General features: G+C 41.0%; 1 protein-coding gene across 1 annotated transcript in view; it reads right to left on the bottom strand.

Moving 5' to 3' along the window:
• Positions 1-15,803, bottom strand: part of LOC131465269 (voltage-dependent R-type calcium channel subunit alpha-1E) — an 80,701-nt gene that overhangs the window by 39,614 nt on the left and 25,284 nt on the right. The window contains exons 3-5 of the mRNA XM_058637761.1: positions 13,028-13,293; positions 5,457-5,563; positions 5,221-5,360 (exon numbers count right to left, since the gene is read on the bottom strand). Coding sequence (XP_058493744.1) covers positions 5,221-5,360; positions 5,457-5,563; positions 13,028-13,293 — 513 coding nt within the window. The remainder of the gene's footprint in view (positions 1-5,220; positions 5,361-5,456; positions 5,564-13,027; positions 13,294-15,803) is intronic.

The following is a 15,803-nucleotide window of genomic DNA, read 5'->3' as shown; positions in this document are numbered from 1 at the left end:
GAAGCAACACTGCAGTCTCAATATCATAAATTACCAAAAAAAAAAAAGGATTTTTCCAAATTAACTGTGGTTCAGTGTGCCCCATGGACTGTGCCATCAAATATTATTATAATGGCATTTTCACAGAAGCTGCGACTGAACCAGAGCACACACTTTTCTCCTGCCAACAACACAGTCAGCTGATTCTTCTTCACAGTGTTATTATTATTATTAGTATTATTATTAGCATTATTAATAATACTCTGGTTGTACCAAAACCCATACATGCACCCCGGAGTGTTCCTAATTTGTTTTAGTATTTGATGAATGAAGGATTTCCTAAAATGTTCTTAATATCTTTCTTCACAAGTGCTGTTAATTTTAAAAAAGCTCATTATATCATGATGAAAATACTGTAGCAAAAGGTCTTTGTGGGTATAGACTGCAGACTGCCTGCCTCTAACACCTGTCATTTATACTGTATATCTTTTAAAAAACATGCATTATATTGACCGTAGGTGTGAATGCAAGAGTGGAGGGTTGTTTGTCTCTATGTGTCCCTGTGATGGACTGTACCCATGCAGCCTTTCCCCCTGTGTCAGCTGAGATTGGCACCTGCGCCCCCTGCGGCCCTCATGTGGAGGATTGAGCAGTACAAGATGAGTGAGTGAGTGAAAATTAAGCTTTGCCTGATTTACCAAACATCTCTTTGAAATGACTCATTTACCAATTCAAAAGGAAATACAGTGAATAGCAGATATTGCTGTAAATTAGTTGCTTGATTACGTTCAAATTTGCACTCTGGTATTTAGAATTGTAATTTTGGTCACAATAATGACATTGTGTGGTTTATGGAACAAAGTATTGCTCCAAAGAAAAAGAAAATACTTTACTCTACTACTCCATTCCTGTATTTTATTACACGAGCAAAACACACACCCAAGCACAAAGCACAGGTGTAGAGACACAACAAACTAAGGAAAGACTGACAAATCTCTCTCACTCTGGTCTAATTGTAGAGACACTGACCACAGAACAAGCAGGACAGGAAGACAGTGACAGCCTGACCTGGGGCGGGGTCCTCAGTCACCACGGTAACAGCTCAGGGGGACACATCCACTCCTGCTGTGTCTGAACTCATCAATCGATCAGACAACAGATGGAAAATTAGACAACAGTGGAGGAGTGTGCATGTGCGACTGTGTGGATGTGTGTGTGCGCGTGCTACACTAACAGTTGTATGATTACCAAACAGACAGAAGGTGTTGTTGGCTAAAAGTCGTGCAGACATGCAGTAGTGGCACATTTACTTCACACATGAATGATAACACACACACACACACACATGCAAGCACCCACCCACACACACACACACACACGCAGGCACCCACCCACACACACACACACATATTCTCATATTTCACACACTGGCTTCCATGACTTCAGTGGACATTACATTGACATTCATTTCCTAATTTATAGATAACCCTAACCATAACCAATTCATGCCTAACCTTAACATAACCAACATAGGTTTAGTCCTAAACTTAACCAGGTTCTGCCACTGTAGGACCAGGGTTTGGTCTCCATGAGTTCACAAGGTCAGTGTTAATGCCACAAATACACACACACACTCAGTAGAGAGGCGTTGGTGTTAAGCGAGTCAGGTACACCATGTTCTCACCTTGACAACGTTTCTGAGAACATATTATCACGTAAACCTGAAAACACACGGGAAGAAAAGCACAATGGCAGCAGGAGGGACAGGGTGATGGAGTCGTTTCGTTCACACAGTCAAAACAGCGTCTGACTGTGGCTATCAAAACTGAAACCCGTCTGAGCGTCTACCCCATCACTCTCACTTCAGCCGCACAAAGTAAGAGCACCGACTGTTTCAAAGGCAGCGACAAAGTCTTTTTGTCTTTACAAGCGTTTGTGAACGAGACATAAATAACCCTCTACTCCCTCTTCACCCTTTCACATTAACATATGTTGTACTTTTAAAAACCATGTAGACAAAGTTGAAATGCTCTTTTTTTCCCAGCGTCCTCGGCTTTATCCTCGCCAACTCCCCCCAGCCCTGAGTGTCTGGCACAAAGTGATGACACAAACCCTTGGTGGGCTTCACCCTCTGCCAACTGTTGCCAGTCTAATAGAGGGCTTGCCAGCGAATGAGACTGCTAAGTGCCAATTAATACATACGATTACGCACGGAGGCATCCCTCTTATTTCCTTCAGCTTCATCTCCTCCTTTTCTTTCTTTTCTTCCCCTCTTTTTATGCTTTCCCTCATTCTCAGTTTCCCTCTGTTTTCCAGTTTGTATTGTCTTAATGGCTTGAGAAAACACACAGTTAGACCCACTGTTCACATTTCAGTCTCAACCGATCTCATCCACACAATCACAGATTTTTCAATAACAGGTTTTTCATACCTATCTCCCTCCCACTCACTCTCTCTCTCTGTGTAATACCATCTTGAAACACCACGGCATCTAGCTGTGCTAAACCTAGTCTCCAGTGTTGACACTCTGAGTAAATGCTTCTGTAATTACAAATGTTGAGTGAGGAAGGATTGGAGGAAAGGTGAGTAAGCTTTGTAGTCTGAACAATCAGACGTCTCTGCTTCCATAGGCAAACATTTCTACCTTTCACAGTTAAACTAGTGTTTCTGTCTGTACGACTCAAACAGGGTCGCAGAGGTGTCTTTCCTTGTTACTCTGTCTGGGGATTCTAGTTTATTTTGGCACTTTACCTTATCTGACCGAGGGACGACACACTCGAATGTGCCATATATTTTACACAGACTATAAAACCCTGTGTCTATTAAATATGTTGGATTAGATTAGACTCCACTGATCCCACTCCAAATGCACTTGTTACAGCAGCAGAAGTGTAAAAGTGTTTAACTATAAGTCACAGACTATGAACTTCAACTGAACACGGTGAGAGAGGGAAGATAAATGATTTTCTTCATGTCGTTATTGTGCTTTTGTTTGGCCGTTGTTAACAGGAACAGAGTAACATTATGCTCTTTTGAAAACAGGCTCTGTCAAGCAATGCTATTAAACCTGAACGAGGGAGCCATTGTGTGTATACACCAGCAGGGCACAGGCAGATTTTTGAGCAGTAAAATTCAGTGGACTGAAAGAAATCACTTCCTGTGCGCAGTGCAGGGATGAGATCTAAAACCACTATAGTGAGAAACACACTGAGTGAGTCATGTAGAGGTGACATGGCTTAATCAGCATTGTGTGAATCCTCTTAACGGTTTGAAAGAGGCAACGGGCAACTTTTGTGTCTCTGACAAAGGTACGTTTCCTCAGAGCCAATTATGTGTTGTTTCCCTTGTTTTGGATAAGGAAAACTCCACCCTGGCAAAAACAGAGAAAACAGCAAAGCTTACAGAGGATCAGTACAAATGAGGATGTTGTTTTTCTGTCCATGCATGTTGTGCATTTAGTTTTAACATCATTAAACCAAAATGTTGTCTATTGCAGCTGACCTGTCTGTCTGTCTGTCTGCGTGTGAAGGAGAGAACGTTTTCATTCATTTATCATTAGCGTGGCCTGTATGATCATTTAGAGAGGGATCTATTTGCAGCTCGCTTAATCACTCTACATATCATCAAATGAGGCCTATTTCATCTGGACTGAACACATCTCTGACTTGAGTCACAACCAGTAGCTCAGCTGCAAACCACAGCACATGAAAAAGGAATAAACACACTCTTTGTCCTGCTCTTAGAATGTGGGTGGCTGAGAAAGCTTGGGCAGAATTCGTAAAAAATCTGAAATCATCCATTTAAAAGACATTTCAAAGATGCAGAAATTGCAGGAAAATTGTATATGAGATGGATATATTTTTAACATTTTGTGTCCTTGTTTTTTTGGCAGTGACACAAAAGGCAGTGGGGAGACGGGCTTATATGCAGCCAAAGGTTTTTTTAAGCATATAGGCTGACTACTTTGGAAGAAACCAACACATCAATAAGTGCTGCCGTATCCCTACAAAGAGCTCACTGAAAGGTAAAGTCTGATTACAGACCCTGTCACCTTTGGAGCCTCTGGAGCGTTCAGTCTTTTCCTAAGATTAGAACACCCATTAGCATGTGTCTGTCTCACTGTGTTTTAATTAAACGTCTCATTTTGGTTGTACAGTAACTCACCGTGGGTCGCAAAGTCCTCACAGCTACGGAACATCAACAGTTCAATCCTCCACAACAGTTCCAACCCTGCACACCTTTCCTCTCTAACGGGGAACCTTGTTAAGGAGACCAAGCTCGGCTCATCAATAATTGAACAGCCAGAATCATGTAGAATTCTCTAAGAACCCTGTCTGTCTGCCACCCTTTATATTTCTGTGCTGTGAATTAATATTTAATTTGTGAGTGTGCGTGTGTGTGTGTGAGAGAGAGACAGAGAGAGAGAGACAGAGAGAGAGAGAGAGAGAGAGAGAGAGACAGAGAGAGGTAATTCTGTTTTCTCATCAAGCTAACCCTTTGAAACATTGCATTTCCTCCCTCTGCTCCGACAGTGAAGCACCTACGTCTCCAGGGAGGACACCTGGTTTTTGAAATGCCCTTAAATTGAACAACTCTCCCCTCAGAATAGACTCACTGGTAAACATCAACCCCCTTGAGTCTTTTACGACAATGTAATTGATGTTCTTTCAATTGATGTTCATAAAGAGAAATGATGGTTTTATGAGCTCTAACCACCTCAGCTCTAACAGTCTGCACTGGCTCGTGCTCAGTCCACAGTAGCCTCCGTATTCACAAATAAGGCTGATAGAAAAGCAGTGTGGATATAAAAGACCAAATAAGCTAAATATGAGCTAACTACGTCTAATCACTTAAATAACTCACACCAGTGACACCAAGAACAATGTTGTTTCTTTTATAATCTGCTTCATCTGTTTAATCTTGAGTATGTCAATCAGTCATTTATTATTTTTATTTGTCTGTTTTTTCCTTTAACTTAATGTAGCCAAAAATGTGTTTTATAAACCTATTGTGTCATGGGACAGAAATAAAGAAAGAAAAATTAACTAACTAATCAAAGTAGACAAGTAGATATGATAAACTATAAAATCCATTAATTAATTAAAAGTAAAGGAAAGGGAACTTCGTTAAACAATGACCAGGAAGAGCCAAAGAACTATTTGTGTTCATAATGCAATAAATGTCAAAGAATGACCATCATCTGCATCCACACAACACACACACAAACACTCTGTGACTCACCCACTGAGGACAACAATGAAGTCCATGACGTTCCAGCCATTCCTAAGGTAGGATCCTTTATGAAAAACAAAACCCAGGGCGATGATCTTTATCCCAGCCTCGAAACAGAACATCCCAATGAAGTAGGGCTCCGTCTTCTCCTGTTCTCGCAAAACAAGAGAGCAGTGAAATCATTTCAGCAACGTGACAGAAGATTGTGTGTGTGACGTAGAGGTTTCCCCGTGTGAAGATCTCACCAGTCTCTTGGACATGGGTGTTTTGTCCTCTCCAGGAAGGTGCTGCTCCAGAGCCAAAACAATACAGTTGGCAATTATGGTGGCGAGGATCATGTACTCGAACGGCGTAGAGGGCTGAAGTTAAGGAACTTAGGCAATTGTGCACTAATGTGATGGAGTGATGGAGTGATGGATAGATGGATAGACAGACTGTTATATTGATATAATACTGAGAACATCCGTCATTCAGGAAGTGTGATAAAACAAAAGAAATCCCACAAATCACACTATTTATTAAAACACACACACAGGTTTGTGCAGCTATTCTTAGGAATTGCACTGACTCCCATTCATTTTGAGAGCCGAAACAAAGAGTTATCCCTAACCTCTGTTCAAATCTTAGCCCTAAACTTCAACATTTCCTCAGAAATGAGTTCCTGCCTCATTATGACCAGGTTTTGGTAACTGGTCCTGATATAATATGAATTTAAAACAAGCACACAGCACACACTTGGACCGCATCATGTGTGAGTGGGATGTGATCCTGCAAACAGGGTGACTGTCATGACAAGCTTTAATGTCTGTTTTATGGGACCTGTATTGGTTGTCAGTTCAACTCTCGCTGCTCCGAGGTTGAGGTAAGCCAGCAATATGCTCTTTATCTAATACTCTGCGTGGGCAGTCCCTCCTGTCCTGGTTCTGTGCAGGAGAGGTAGAAAAGAAGGGAGCTTCCATCTGCACAGAGCAGACAGGGAGGGAGATTAGAAGAGTCAAACAGGAGGAAATGATACGAGCAATAGAGATGGTGATCAGTGGAGGGGAAGATGGCGGTGACTGTATATCAAGAGTCAAAAGCTTGTGAAATCTGGCTTGTGACAGTTGTTTTTCATGTCGGGTTTATTCAGGGACATGGTGTGAGCAATGAGAGGCCAGATGAAGAGAGCAGACACAGACTTTAGTCCCACAAGCACAAAGCACAGAGTTCAGACTTAAAGCAATAAGTTCACCACACATTGACTCAGTCACTGCAGGTTAATTGCAGAGATCTTATGAAAGAGCAGAGACTGTGACCTGTGACCTTTCACAGGTGCCCATTCAAAATACTCATCAATTACATCAAAATAAGGACGACTGATATTGAAGATATATAGAAGACTGTGTTTAAATTTGAAAATAGATTTGGTTTGCTCAGTCAAACACACAATAATTAACTCAAAGTAGATAGTAAATTCAAAATAGCACTGAAATACATGTATAGATGGTGTACAAATGTACAACAATGTGTGCAGAGACATTTATTTGTTTTTTGAGATGACGAGGACATAAAAGAGGCATAATAACACAATATCTGTATCAAGCTGAGGAGCTGTGCACCCTTTGATTCACTCCCTACAGGAGGTAACATCACTTGTGCCTGACTGGGAGCTTTTAGCAATAGTAGGTCACAACAACCTACTTTCTCTCAAACACACACACAGCAAAGAGGAACGGGTAAAACAATGGGGAGAATGGAAAGAGAGGAGGTACGTATCCCAGGCAACAGGCTCTTCCAGCCAAAAGTCGATGCCATAAGAAGGCAGCTGATATATCTCATACACCCAGATGTATGCCACTTATAACCACTAGCTCTTAGAGTAATAATATTACATACATTACACACAGAAGTTAAAAGGAATTACAGTTTTGTACTGTGCCTAAAATTAAAAACTGCAGTCATGTCTTTCAATCCAAGGTCATCAAAAAAAAAAATCATTCGAACACAAAGAAGTAAAGGGGAAGCATTTGTGTGTTTTTGCCTTTTCTTTTTGTGATAAGAATATTTCCCAGTCTCATTGCATTTGTGGGTTTTGCTCATCACTGGAACCAGCAGTCAGCGTCATAAAGTATGTCTGTTTTTATTATAGAGGCCCTGCGAGGGCAAAAACAGCCGACTTTTAACACCACAATGCAGACTATTGAAATATTCAACCTGAAGGTATTTAAAGAATGTTTAAGCAATGTATATGGATAAAAAAAAAAACACAAAAACTCCACAGACCTGGGGATAAATGTGGTGACAAATGAACCATCATATAAGTCCATTTATACCCCTGTTTACTGATCATTAGGCCTCTGTAGCCTCGTTAAGTATTAATACTCTCTACAAACAGAGATATTCTGAGATGTTTGCCTGAGAGCCTGCATGTCAGCTGGTGTGTGACGTGGATCACGGATCGTCTACCAACTTTAGCAGCGAGGTGTCTCGTGAGTAATCTTGTGAGTCACAGTGACGCTGGCACTCTGCCCTGAGTCCTCAAACATGCAACTAAAAATAGGCCTGGAGACGGAGTGTGATGCTCTGTGCGTCTGTGAGCACGATCAGACCTAGGATGGGTCCAAACACTCGTCACTATTTATAGCATGGAGGTGAAAACCAAAGTGAATCCTGAGCATCTTGAGGATTATTGGGTCTGTATGCATGTGTGTTTGAGTGAGAAGAGCAACAGACAGAGAAGTAGGCTGACGGTGTAATCACGGCCTTCTGCTCAAGCCCAAAGACACTTTAAATCTCTGCTGAGAATACAAGTGTGCTGTTAGTAAAACATAGCTATGAGAAGAAAGACGATCAAATCAGGAGAAAAAACTGACAGCGGATACCATTTTCTATCCCACATCACTTTTCACATACGAGGGGTCTGCTTGAACTGGCTGATCAATCCTGAGTTTGAATGCAGCTCAATTTTTCAGTTTATACGTGGCCATTTATATGTCAAGACTCACTAGTTTTATTTGCCATTTGTACACAGATTTCATCTCATATCCCAGTTACAATCACTTTACTCTCCTTAAAGAATTAAGATTACCGACACTATATCACTTTTCCTTGTTCGATGCCGACATCAGTCATTTTAGACCCTTTTTAATCTATGAAGCTGTTAACAACACATTTGTGGCAGCCATTTCGTGCAATTTCAAAGACGTGATTCTCCAGCAGTGTAACAAATACTCTGCTTCCATAAAGAAGAAATAAATGGCCCAAAACATAACTTGACGAAAATGCTGTTGTTTATAGTCTGTGCATAATGAAGGATGCGATCAGATTTAACATTTTTCTCTTTCTGATCCAGTGAGTTTGATCAGTATCATACCGATATGAGTATAGAATTGGCTCATCCCAAATTCCTATAATCCTGGTGAGTCTCTCATTCAAGTATGTTAAGAAGGGTCATGCGTCTAATAAACATTTAGAAAAACATGTCCTGTTTAAAACCTTAACTGCTCTGAACATAAAAAAAATGTCTTGACAACCAACAAACCAAACACATCTGTGCTATTTCTGTGCCGTGATGAAACAAACGCTATTAAATCCAACAATCAATTATTTAGAGGTGTACCTTCTCAATGGGAAACTTCCCACTGTGGGGGATCCCAGTGGGGATCAGAGAGAAGGAGCAGCTGCCAGTCCTCACCAGGCTCGGGCCATGTGCTTCATTATCCCTGTTTCTTTCCTGCCAGGCCTCCATCAACCTCCTCTGAGTGTAACCTGACAGATTCAAGACTCCATTAGACTGACAACAGCAGGTTAACACTGATATGGTCACCTCTTATTCCCTTCCCATTAAACTGCACAAATGGATATCAGAAATAAGACTAACACTAATACATATCTTTATGATTTCAATATTATATGCACAAACCAACAGAAGCCTCTGGATGTTTCCTGGATTGATGATTTTTTTTTAATTGAGCATTCAGAGTAAAAAAAAAGAAGAAGAAGAGAGATACTACAGTGACAGCAGCAAGTTGTGCAATATTGACCTTTACAAGACGTCCTGCAGAGGCTGTGTGTGCGTGTGTGTGAGAGAGAGTGGTCCCCTCTTCTATCTCTGAGGGGACTACATTGACTTTTTGACCAAGAGAATGCAACAAATAATTACACTCATCATCACTCAGCTGGGCGTTCATTTTCCTGATAATTCATGCTGTCTGCAAAATGTCAGAAAATAATGAGTCCAGACTGATGTCTTCATGTTCTGTCCTAAACCATCAATATACACAACATCCTGACATTGAAAAGCTGGACCCAGGGGGAAGTTTGTCATTTTTATTAAGAAATGTGCAAAAATGACAATTTGTTCGTTAAAATAGTGTTGAGTCAATGCACTAATTATCAAAAAGGACTACTTGTTGCAGCTTGGGAAATGTGTAAAAGTCTGTTTAGGTGTTCATGCTGAGGGTGAAATATCAAAACATATGTCCTAATACTCCCATTTGTTTATTTAATTATTTATTTAATTTCACAATAATAGGTCTGAAAAGGAGCTTGTGCCCTGATCTGTCAGATTCCTCCTTTGACAAGCCAAACAGCATCTTACAAACCCTCTCAATGACTACTCAATAAAAACATTTTTATTAAAGGGGGGGTTGAGATTTTTTGATGCGATGCACTTTTCCTCATGATTATTATGGTGTGCAATGACTGAAATACAGTGACTTGAGATTGTTTATATACAGTGTATTTTCATAAAGAGGACAAAGCATCAAGTAGTTATTGTATAATAAGTGTATAACAATTGATGTAAATTAAATTTCATTTGGCAGAAGTTTAACATATAAAAATGATACTTTTTAAAAAATTACAATTAGTTTTTGTTTATTTATCATTTGCTTTAGAGGAGATGGTACCTTGATTTTTTTTTTTTTTTTACCCTTACACAGAGCCAGGCTCCATTCGTTATGAAAACCTATCAGAGCTGACTCTAATTTCCTATTTTGCAGGTATAACAGTATTAATCCTTTAATCTAAGACTCTTGCCAACAGAGAATTGTTTACTTACAGGATTGAAAGTAATGAAGCTAAGTCATGAAGAATGTATGTGCTTACATTTTAAAATGTCATTAGTTTATCAGTATGATCAATGTGTTGATAATTAGGTTTACTTGAGTATTTGTTACCTCTTGAAACATGATTCACATGGTGAATTGAGCCACAGTGAGCAGAAAACAACATCACTCTTTAAAACCACATCGGTAAACAATATAATAAAGTATGACTCAGTGAGTTATGACTAGTTTAATAGCACATGGCGCAGGAATCAGACGTCATTATAAATAATCCCTGTTAATGTCTGTTAATCAGATACAGTAGAGCTCATTAGATGTAATGAGACACTCCCTCCACAACAGCACATTAACCTGGAGGTTGTTCAGTCTGGCTGCTTTCTCGCTGGTCACCACGGAACAATATTCTGATTTAGAATCAACTGTGTTGTGTCTTATTTGAGCCTGTTGTTTATGTGCTGTTATGCTGTATCATGAGCTCACTAGGGCTGACTTTTGATTAAAACTTGAACACGAAGCAAATGTCTGCGCTCACATTTATTCCGTGCACTATCAAGCCTTTCATTAAATGTGTCGTCTCACTTTCGATCTTCTCTTCTCACACACACACACACACACACACACGTTAAGCCTTGTATTCTTCTGCTCTTTTGGGGAGTGAGCCTGGTGTCACTGGTCATAACGTCCTGCACAAGCCTCGAGACGGCCAATAACAAGCACTGTTGGATCTCAGCCAAACCGCATGCTGCAAGCTTATTGGCTCACTGATACTGATGAGATACGAACATTAGGTATTGAATGAAAAGACACTTTCAACATTGAGTGATACTGAGGGAGTTAGTTTGATAGCACAAATGTTTTGAAGTTTGATTTCCATCTCGAGACCCACCTACTGAAAAAGCTAGAAAAACAAACACACACAAACACACACACTACATGTTTGTGAAGCATTTGTAGTGAGGACACTCATAGCCTTAATGCATTTTCTAGCCAATTACCCTATCCTTAACCATAAATGCATAATCCTACCACTTACCCTAACCCTAACCCAATTTTAACTCTAACCCAAAAACCAAGTCTTAACCCAAAAAAACTAATAATTGACAGTTTGTTGGTCCACACAAAACAACCCATAGAAGAAAACACAGAAACACACACACACACACACACACACACACACACACACACACACACATGTTTGCACAACTATTCTTAGGACAGGGCATAGATCTCCATTCATCTGGACAACCTACACAAAGCCTTACCCTTAACTTTAACTATAATGCCTAACCTTAACCTTCGCCTGACAAAAATCCACACCTTAGCTCCTCTGACCTTAACCAGTTCTGCCTTATTAGGACCAGGTTCTAATAACAAGGACGAGTACAGCAAATACAAGAACACACAGAACACATCAAACTTTCTCCTTTAGCAGCTGATTGAAGTTCATCTTGTTCCTATCCACCTTAATGAATGGACCCACCCAGACAAAACCACAACACAACCACACACTCATTCTATTTACTGGGTGTTCAAAAACAGCAGTCAGTCAGTGAGTCAGTCAGTCAGCCAGTCAGTCGATGAATGGAGCAGAACAATAGGAGTGTAGAGGCCACACCTGGCCCAGACACCTGGTGAGCTGTACAGCAGCAGCAGCAGCAGCAGCAGCAGCAGCAGCACAAACAGGCAACCAACGGACATTTGCATATCACCATCTTCCTCAGCAACAAGCAGAGGAAAAACAGTCACTTCCTTCTCAGGAATTAATGGGTTGAGAAAGCAACCAAATAATCATTCATGTGACAGCAGCACAACTGAAGTGTTGTGTTATGGCCTACACACAGTGCTACAGTGTGTCTAATGAGTTGTCTGCAAGTGTCTCATTTTCACATTTAGTTTGATATGAAACAGAGAGAAGCAGCAACTACTTATACAGTATATAAAAAAAAACATACTTATCAGTAATCAAAATAATTGCCAATCAATGTTGTGTCCTTTAATGAAATAATGAATTGAACCACCACAACATCTCTTGCGTATTATATATTTGTATGAACTCGTCAGCAGAGTCGGTGAATACAACAGCAGCAGCAGCAGCAGGGCGTTGTGTCTTTTGTTGACAGAAATATTTACTGCCATGCCTGTAGAAACACCTCTCTGTTCCAATAATCCACTTTCTGTTGACAACTCCACCCCTTCTGCAGTTATACCTGTCTCTGCACAGTAGCTATTTTTATATCCTGTGCCAAACTGACATACATCTTTACCTTCTTGTGGATATAATGGAGAATTACATTGTACTTTTGCTGAACCTCATTGTCAAGTATTTCTAGTTCTATTCTAACCTCATTGCTGAGGCTATGGGGTTAGATTTAGAGGTCAGATGTGAATTGTAGTTAGGTTTAAGTTAGGGTAAGGTACTAATTGGTTATGGTTAAGGTGCAGGATAAGGCTTTGGTCAGGCTCTCCAAATGAATGGAGGTCAATGCAGTGTCCTGTGAAGAACAGCTGCGCAAATGTGTGCGTTGTTGTTGAAACGATCATGTGCGCTGTCCTTGGTGCTGAACTTCCCCACATTATTCTCCATTGACAAATGAGTGAAAAAACGCTTTCACGACTTTGATATTCTGCGTAATTGCGCTCACTTTTTATGTGAAGGAGGGAACGACGGTTTACCCACCTTATGTATTGTTCCCCCACATGACTGTGCGTGAGTGCTGTGTACTTTACACTGTATGCTTCATCGTCACCAAGAAGCAGAAAAGGATATGGCCACTCAGTGATTTTCTTGGCGTACTTCCTGACTATGTTGTCCTCGCCAAAGATGAAGAGGGACCTGTTGACGGTGAAGCAGTTCTCCCTGACAGGGATGGGGTTGTACAAGGCCATTGTGCGGGCACGCTGCGCTTTGGTCTGCTTGAATGCTGGGGAGATGCCACCTGTGGACACGGCCGCGCCATCGCGGTTCCGGTTGCGCTCGGACCCTCCATCCCCTGAGCTTAACAAGCCCGGGACGTCGTCTCCAAACCGGGCCATTCTGTCAAAAAGCAAACCACACGGCAGAAGACACAGTGAGACAGTGGAGGGGGAAGGAGGTTATAGACTCCAAGAGAGCAGCAGGGTGCGGTGCAGCGCTCGCTGTGACCGCGGAGTGGCGAGGTCCGTGTGATCACTTTCAGTTCTATTTGTAAAGCACGAAAAGGAAGAAAGAAAAAACAATGACTCTCTCCTTAAAGTTCAAAAACAGATCAAAAACATTTAGTGTTTTTTGTCAGTGCCAGTCGGAAAGCAGCATATAGTACACTCCCAAGTGCGTAAAAATGGAAACAAATAACAAAAAAAAAGTAATTCAATCCCGCTTCAATTAACGAATCTGTAGTCTTATGTGAAGTTGAGAACCCGGATTCATTTTGCGGCGTTTTATCCACTCAAACGCGAAAGAGAGCCAAAAGAGAGCTGCAACAGGTCACGTCTTCAGCCATCCTCAGTCCCGTGAGCGAAAAGGAGGAGAGTAGGTTGATCCATGGGTTTTTAAATTAACGAGCAGCAGTGCACTGACTAATTCAGAGCACATCGGTCACCTCTCTCCTCTGCTCTCCTCTGATGGCCGATTAACACATGAGCTCTATCCTATTGTCCCCCAAAATAACGCGTCACAGGAAAAAAGACAATCCATCTGCTCCGCAGATAGTGTGGGAAGCTCTTCCCTCCCCCCCGCACTGTGAGAGAGAAGACAACCGTGTCTGCCTCCTCATATGACAGCATGAACACACCTCTCAGAAAACACACAGAAGGAAAATTAATCAACTCACCGTGTCACGAAAACAATAACCGATGGAAGTGCTTTCATTGATGATGCATTCACTGTAAGTTTGAAACAACACTGACTTTATGCCTTTGCTGTAAATGTGTGTACAATTCTCGGGAAATGTTTGGGTCACTTTTAATTGACAGGTCAAATACAAGAGGAACCACAGCTGTGAGGTTCACTTTGACAGTCACGGTTGTTGTTCACCTTGCGTGCGTGGTCACGCCCAAGAGGACGCTGGTCACGTATGAGATCTGGAGTGGAGTAAACAAACACCTCCTGCGAAATAAAGCCCTGCATGCAACAGCAAACGCGGCGAGGACAGAAGCGAGAGCCTCTGAATAATTACAGGGTTTGGAACCTACTATTGCCGAGGCATGATAGTGAGGGGGAGTCATGATGCTGCTGCTGCTGCTGTGTGCACACAGAAGGGATCACATCTATGCTCTCAGGAGGATGTTGGTTTCTACAAACTACATATATGAGGTGATATTCCCTCTAATATGATATACTGCCAGATATGCACTATGTAAAGTCATACGATAATAACTCTTGGCTTGTCTTATGTAACATTGGGTTCACGGAAAACAACCTCCCAAAAAGATATGAAGAAAAATGTAAGCTGAGAACTTGAAGTAACAGTGATGGAAAGTGAAGACAAAGAAAAGAATCACAGGAGATTAACTACGACACTGACACTGACACTGGCGGGTATTCACTGATGGTGCTATGACGGAGGCACTGTTCAATGGTGTGTGGCCTCCAACACATTATGGACATTAAAAATAGAACACATAACAGACAGGAATCTGTTGTCTCACAGACAGTGATGAAGAGACGCACACGTTCTCGGCTTAAGAAAAAACACATCTCACTTTCTTTGGATATTTCAGACACAGACTTATGTGTGAAATACATGTTTATTTTTCCATTCCTTCAGTGCAGCAGCAGTTTTGTGCCAGGATGACTGCGTGCAGCAGCAGCAGCAGCAGCAGCAGTCACAGCTTTCTTGGTGGAGAGGTGAGGGGTGAATTATGGTAATTGGATGTTAACAACAGGGATGATCAGGGTGGAGGAATGATGGTTGTTTCTCGTGGGAAAAAAAAGAGCCAGTAGTTAAGAGCCTTTGATGCTGGTGATGATTTCAGTCAATGTTTGATCAGTGTTTGCTCACTTGAATTAAAATTTGAAGAAAGGTATGTTATATTTTTGAAGATATATAAACCCAACATGAGAGCTTGTTTAAGGACTCTTGACTAATCTTTTTAATCTCTTCTGCTGCAAAGCACAGTGTGTGCTCAAATTGGCAATGACAAACAAACTTTTTACATAAAGGTTGTAAACATTTTCTTGGCTTGAGGTTACCCCCCATTTGATAATTAAAAAAAAAACAGCATTCATTAATAAATACTCATAGATTCCTCACTTTTAAATAGTCATTCTAAATGTTTATTAGCGTGCGCTGTTTTCCCTCCAAACAGTTCATTGAAGACAACATGGATACTAAATTTAATTTTCCTCTGGAACTGCAAAGATATCTAAAAGATGAAGCAATCACAGTTCTTACCATGTACTTAGATGATCAATAAAGCATCAGCAAAACTGAGGACTTCTTTGAAGGAAGCTGGAGTAAAATGGACAGTGAAACACTGCAGGGAAGAGTTCATGAGAAGGTGCCTACATTGCAGTGGCAATAACTCAAGTTGTGTAAGAGTTATTTAAGGTGAATACTGCCGAAG

This window comes from Solea solea, chromosome 9 (genome assembly GCF_958295425.1).
Source record: "Solea solea chromosome 9, fSolSol10.1, whole genome shotgun sequence".
NCBI lineage: Eukaryota > Metazoa > Chordata > Actinopteri > Pleuronectiformes > Soleidae > Solea > Solea solea.
The sequence above is the reverse complement of the archived record's forward strand: the minus strand, read 5'-3'. Positions and strand labels throughout refer to the sequence as shown.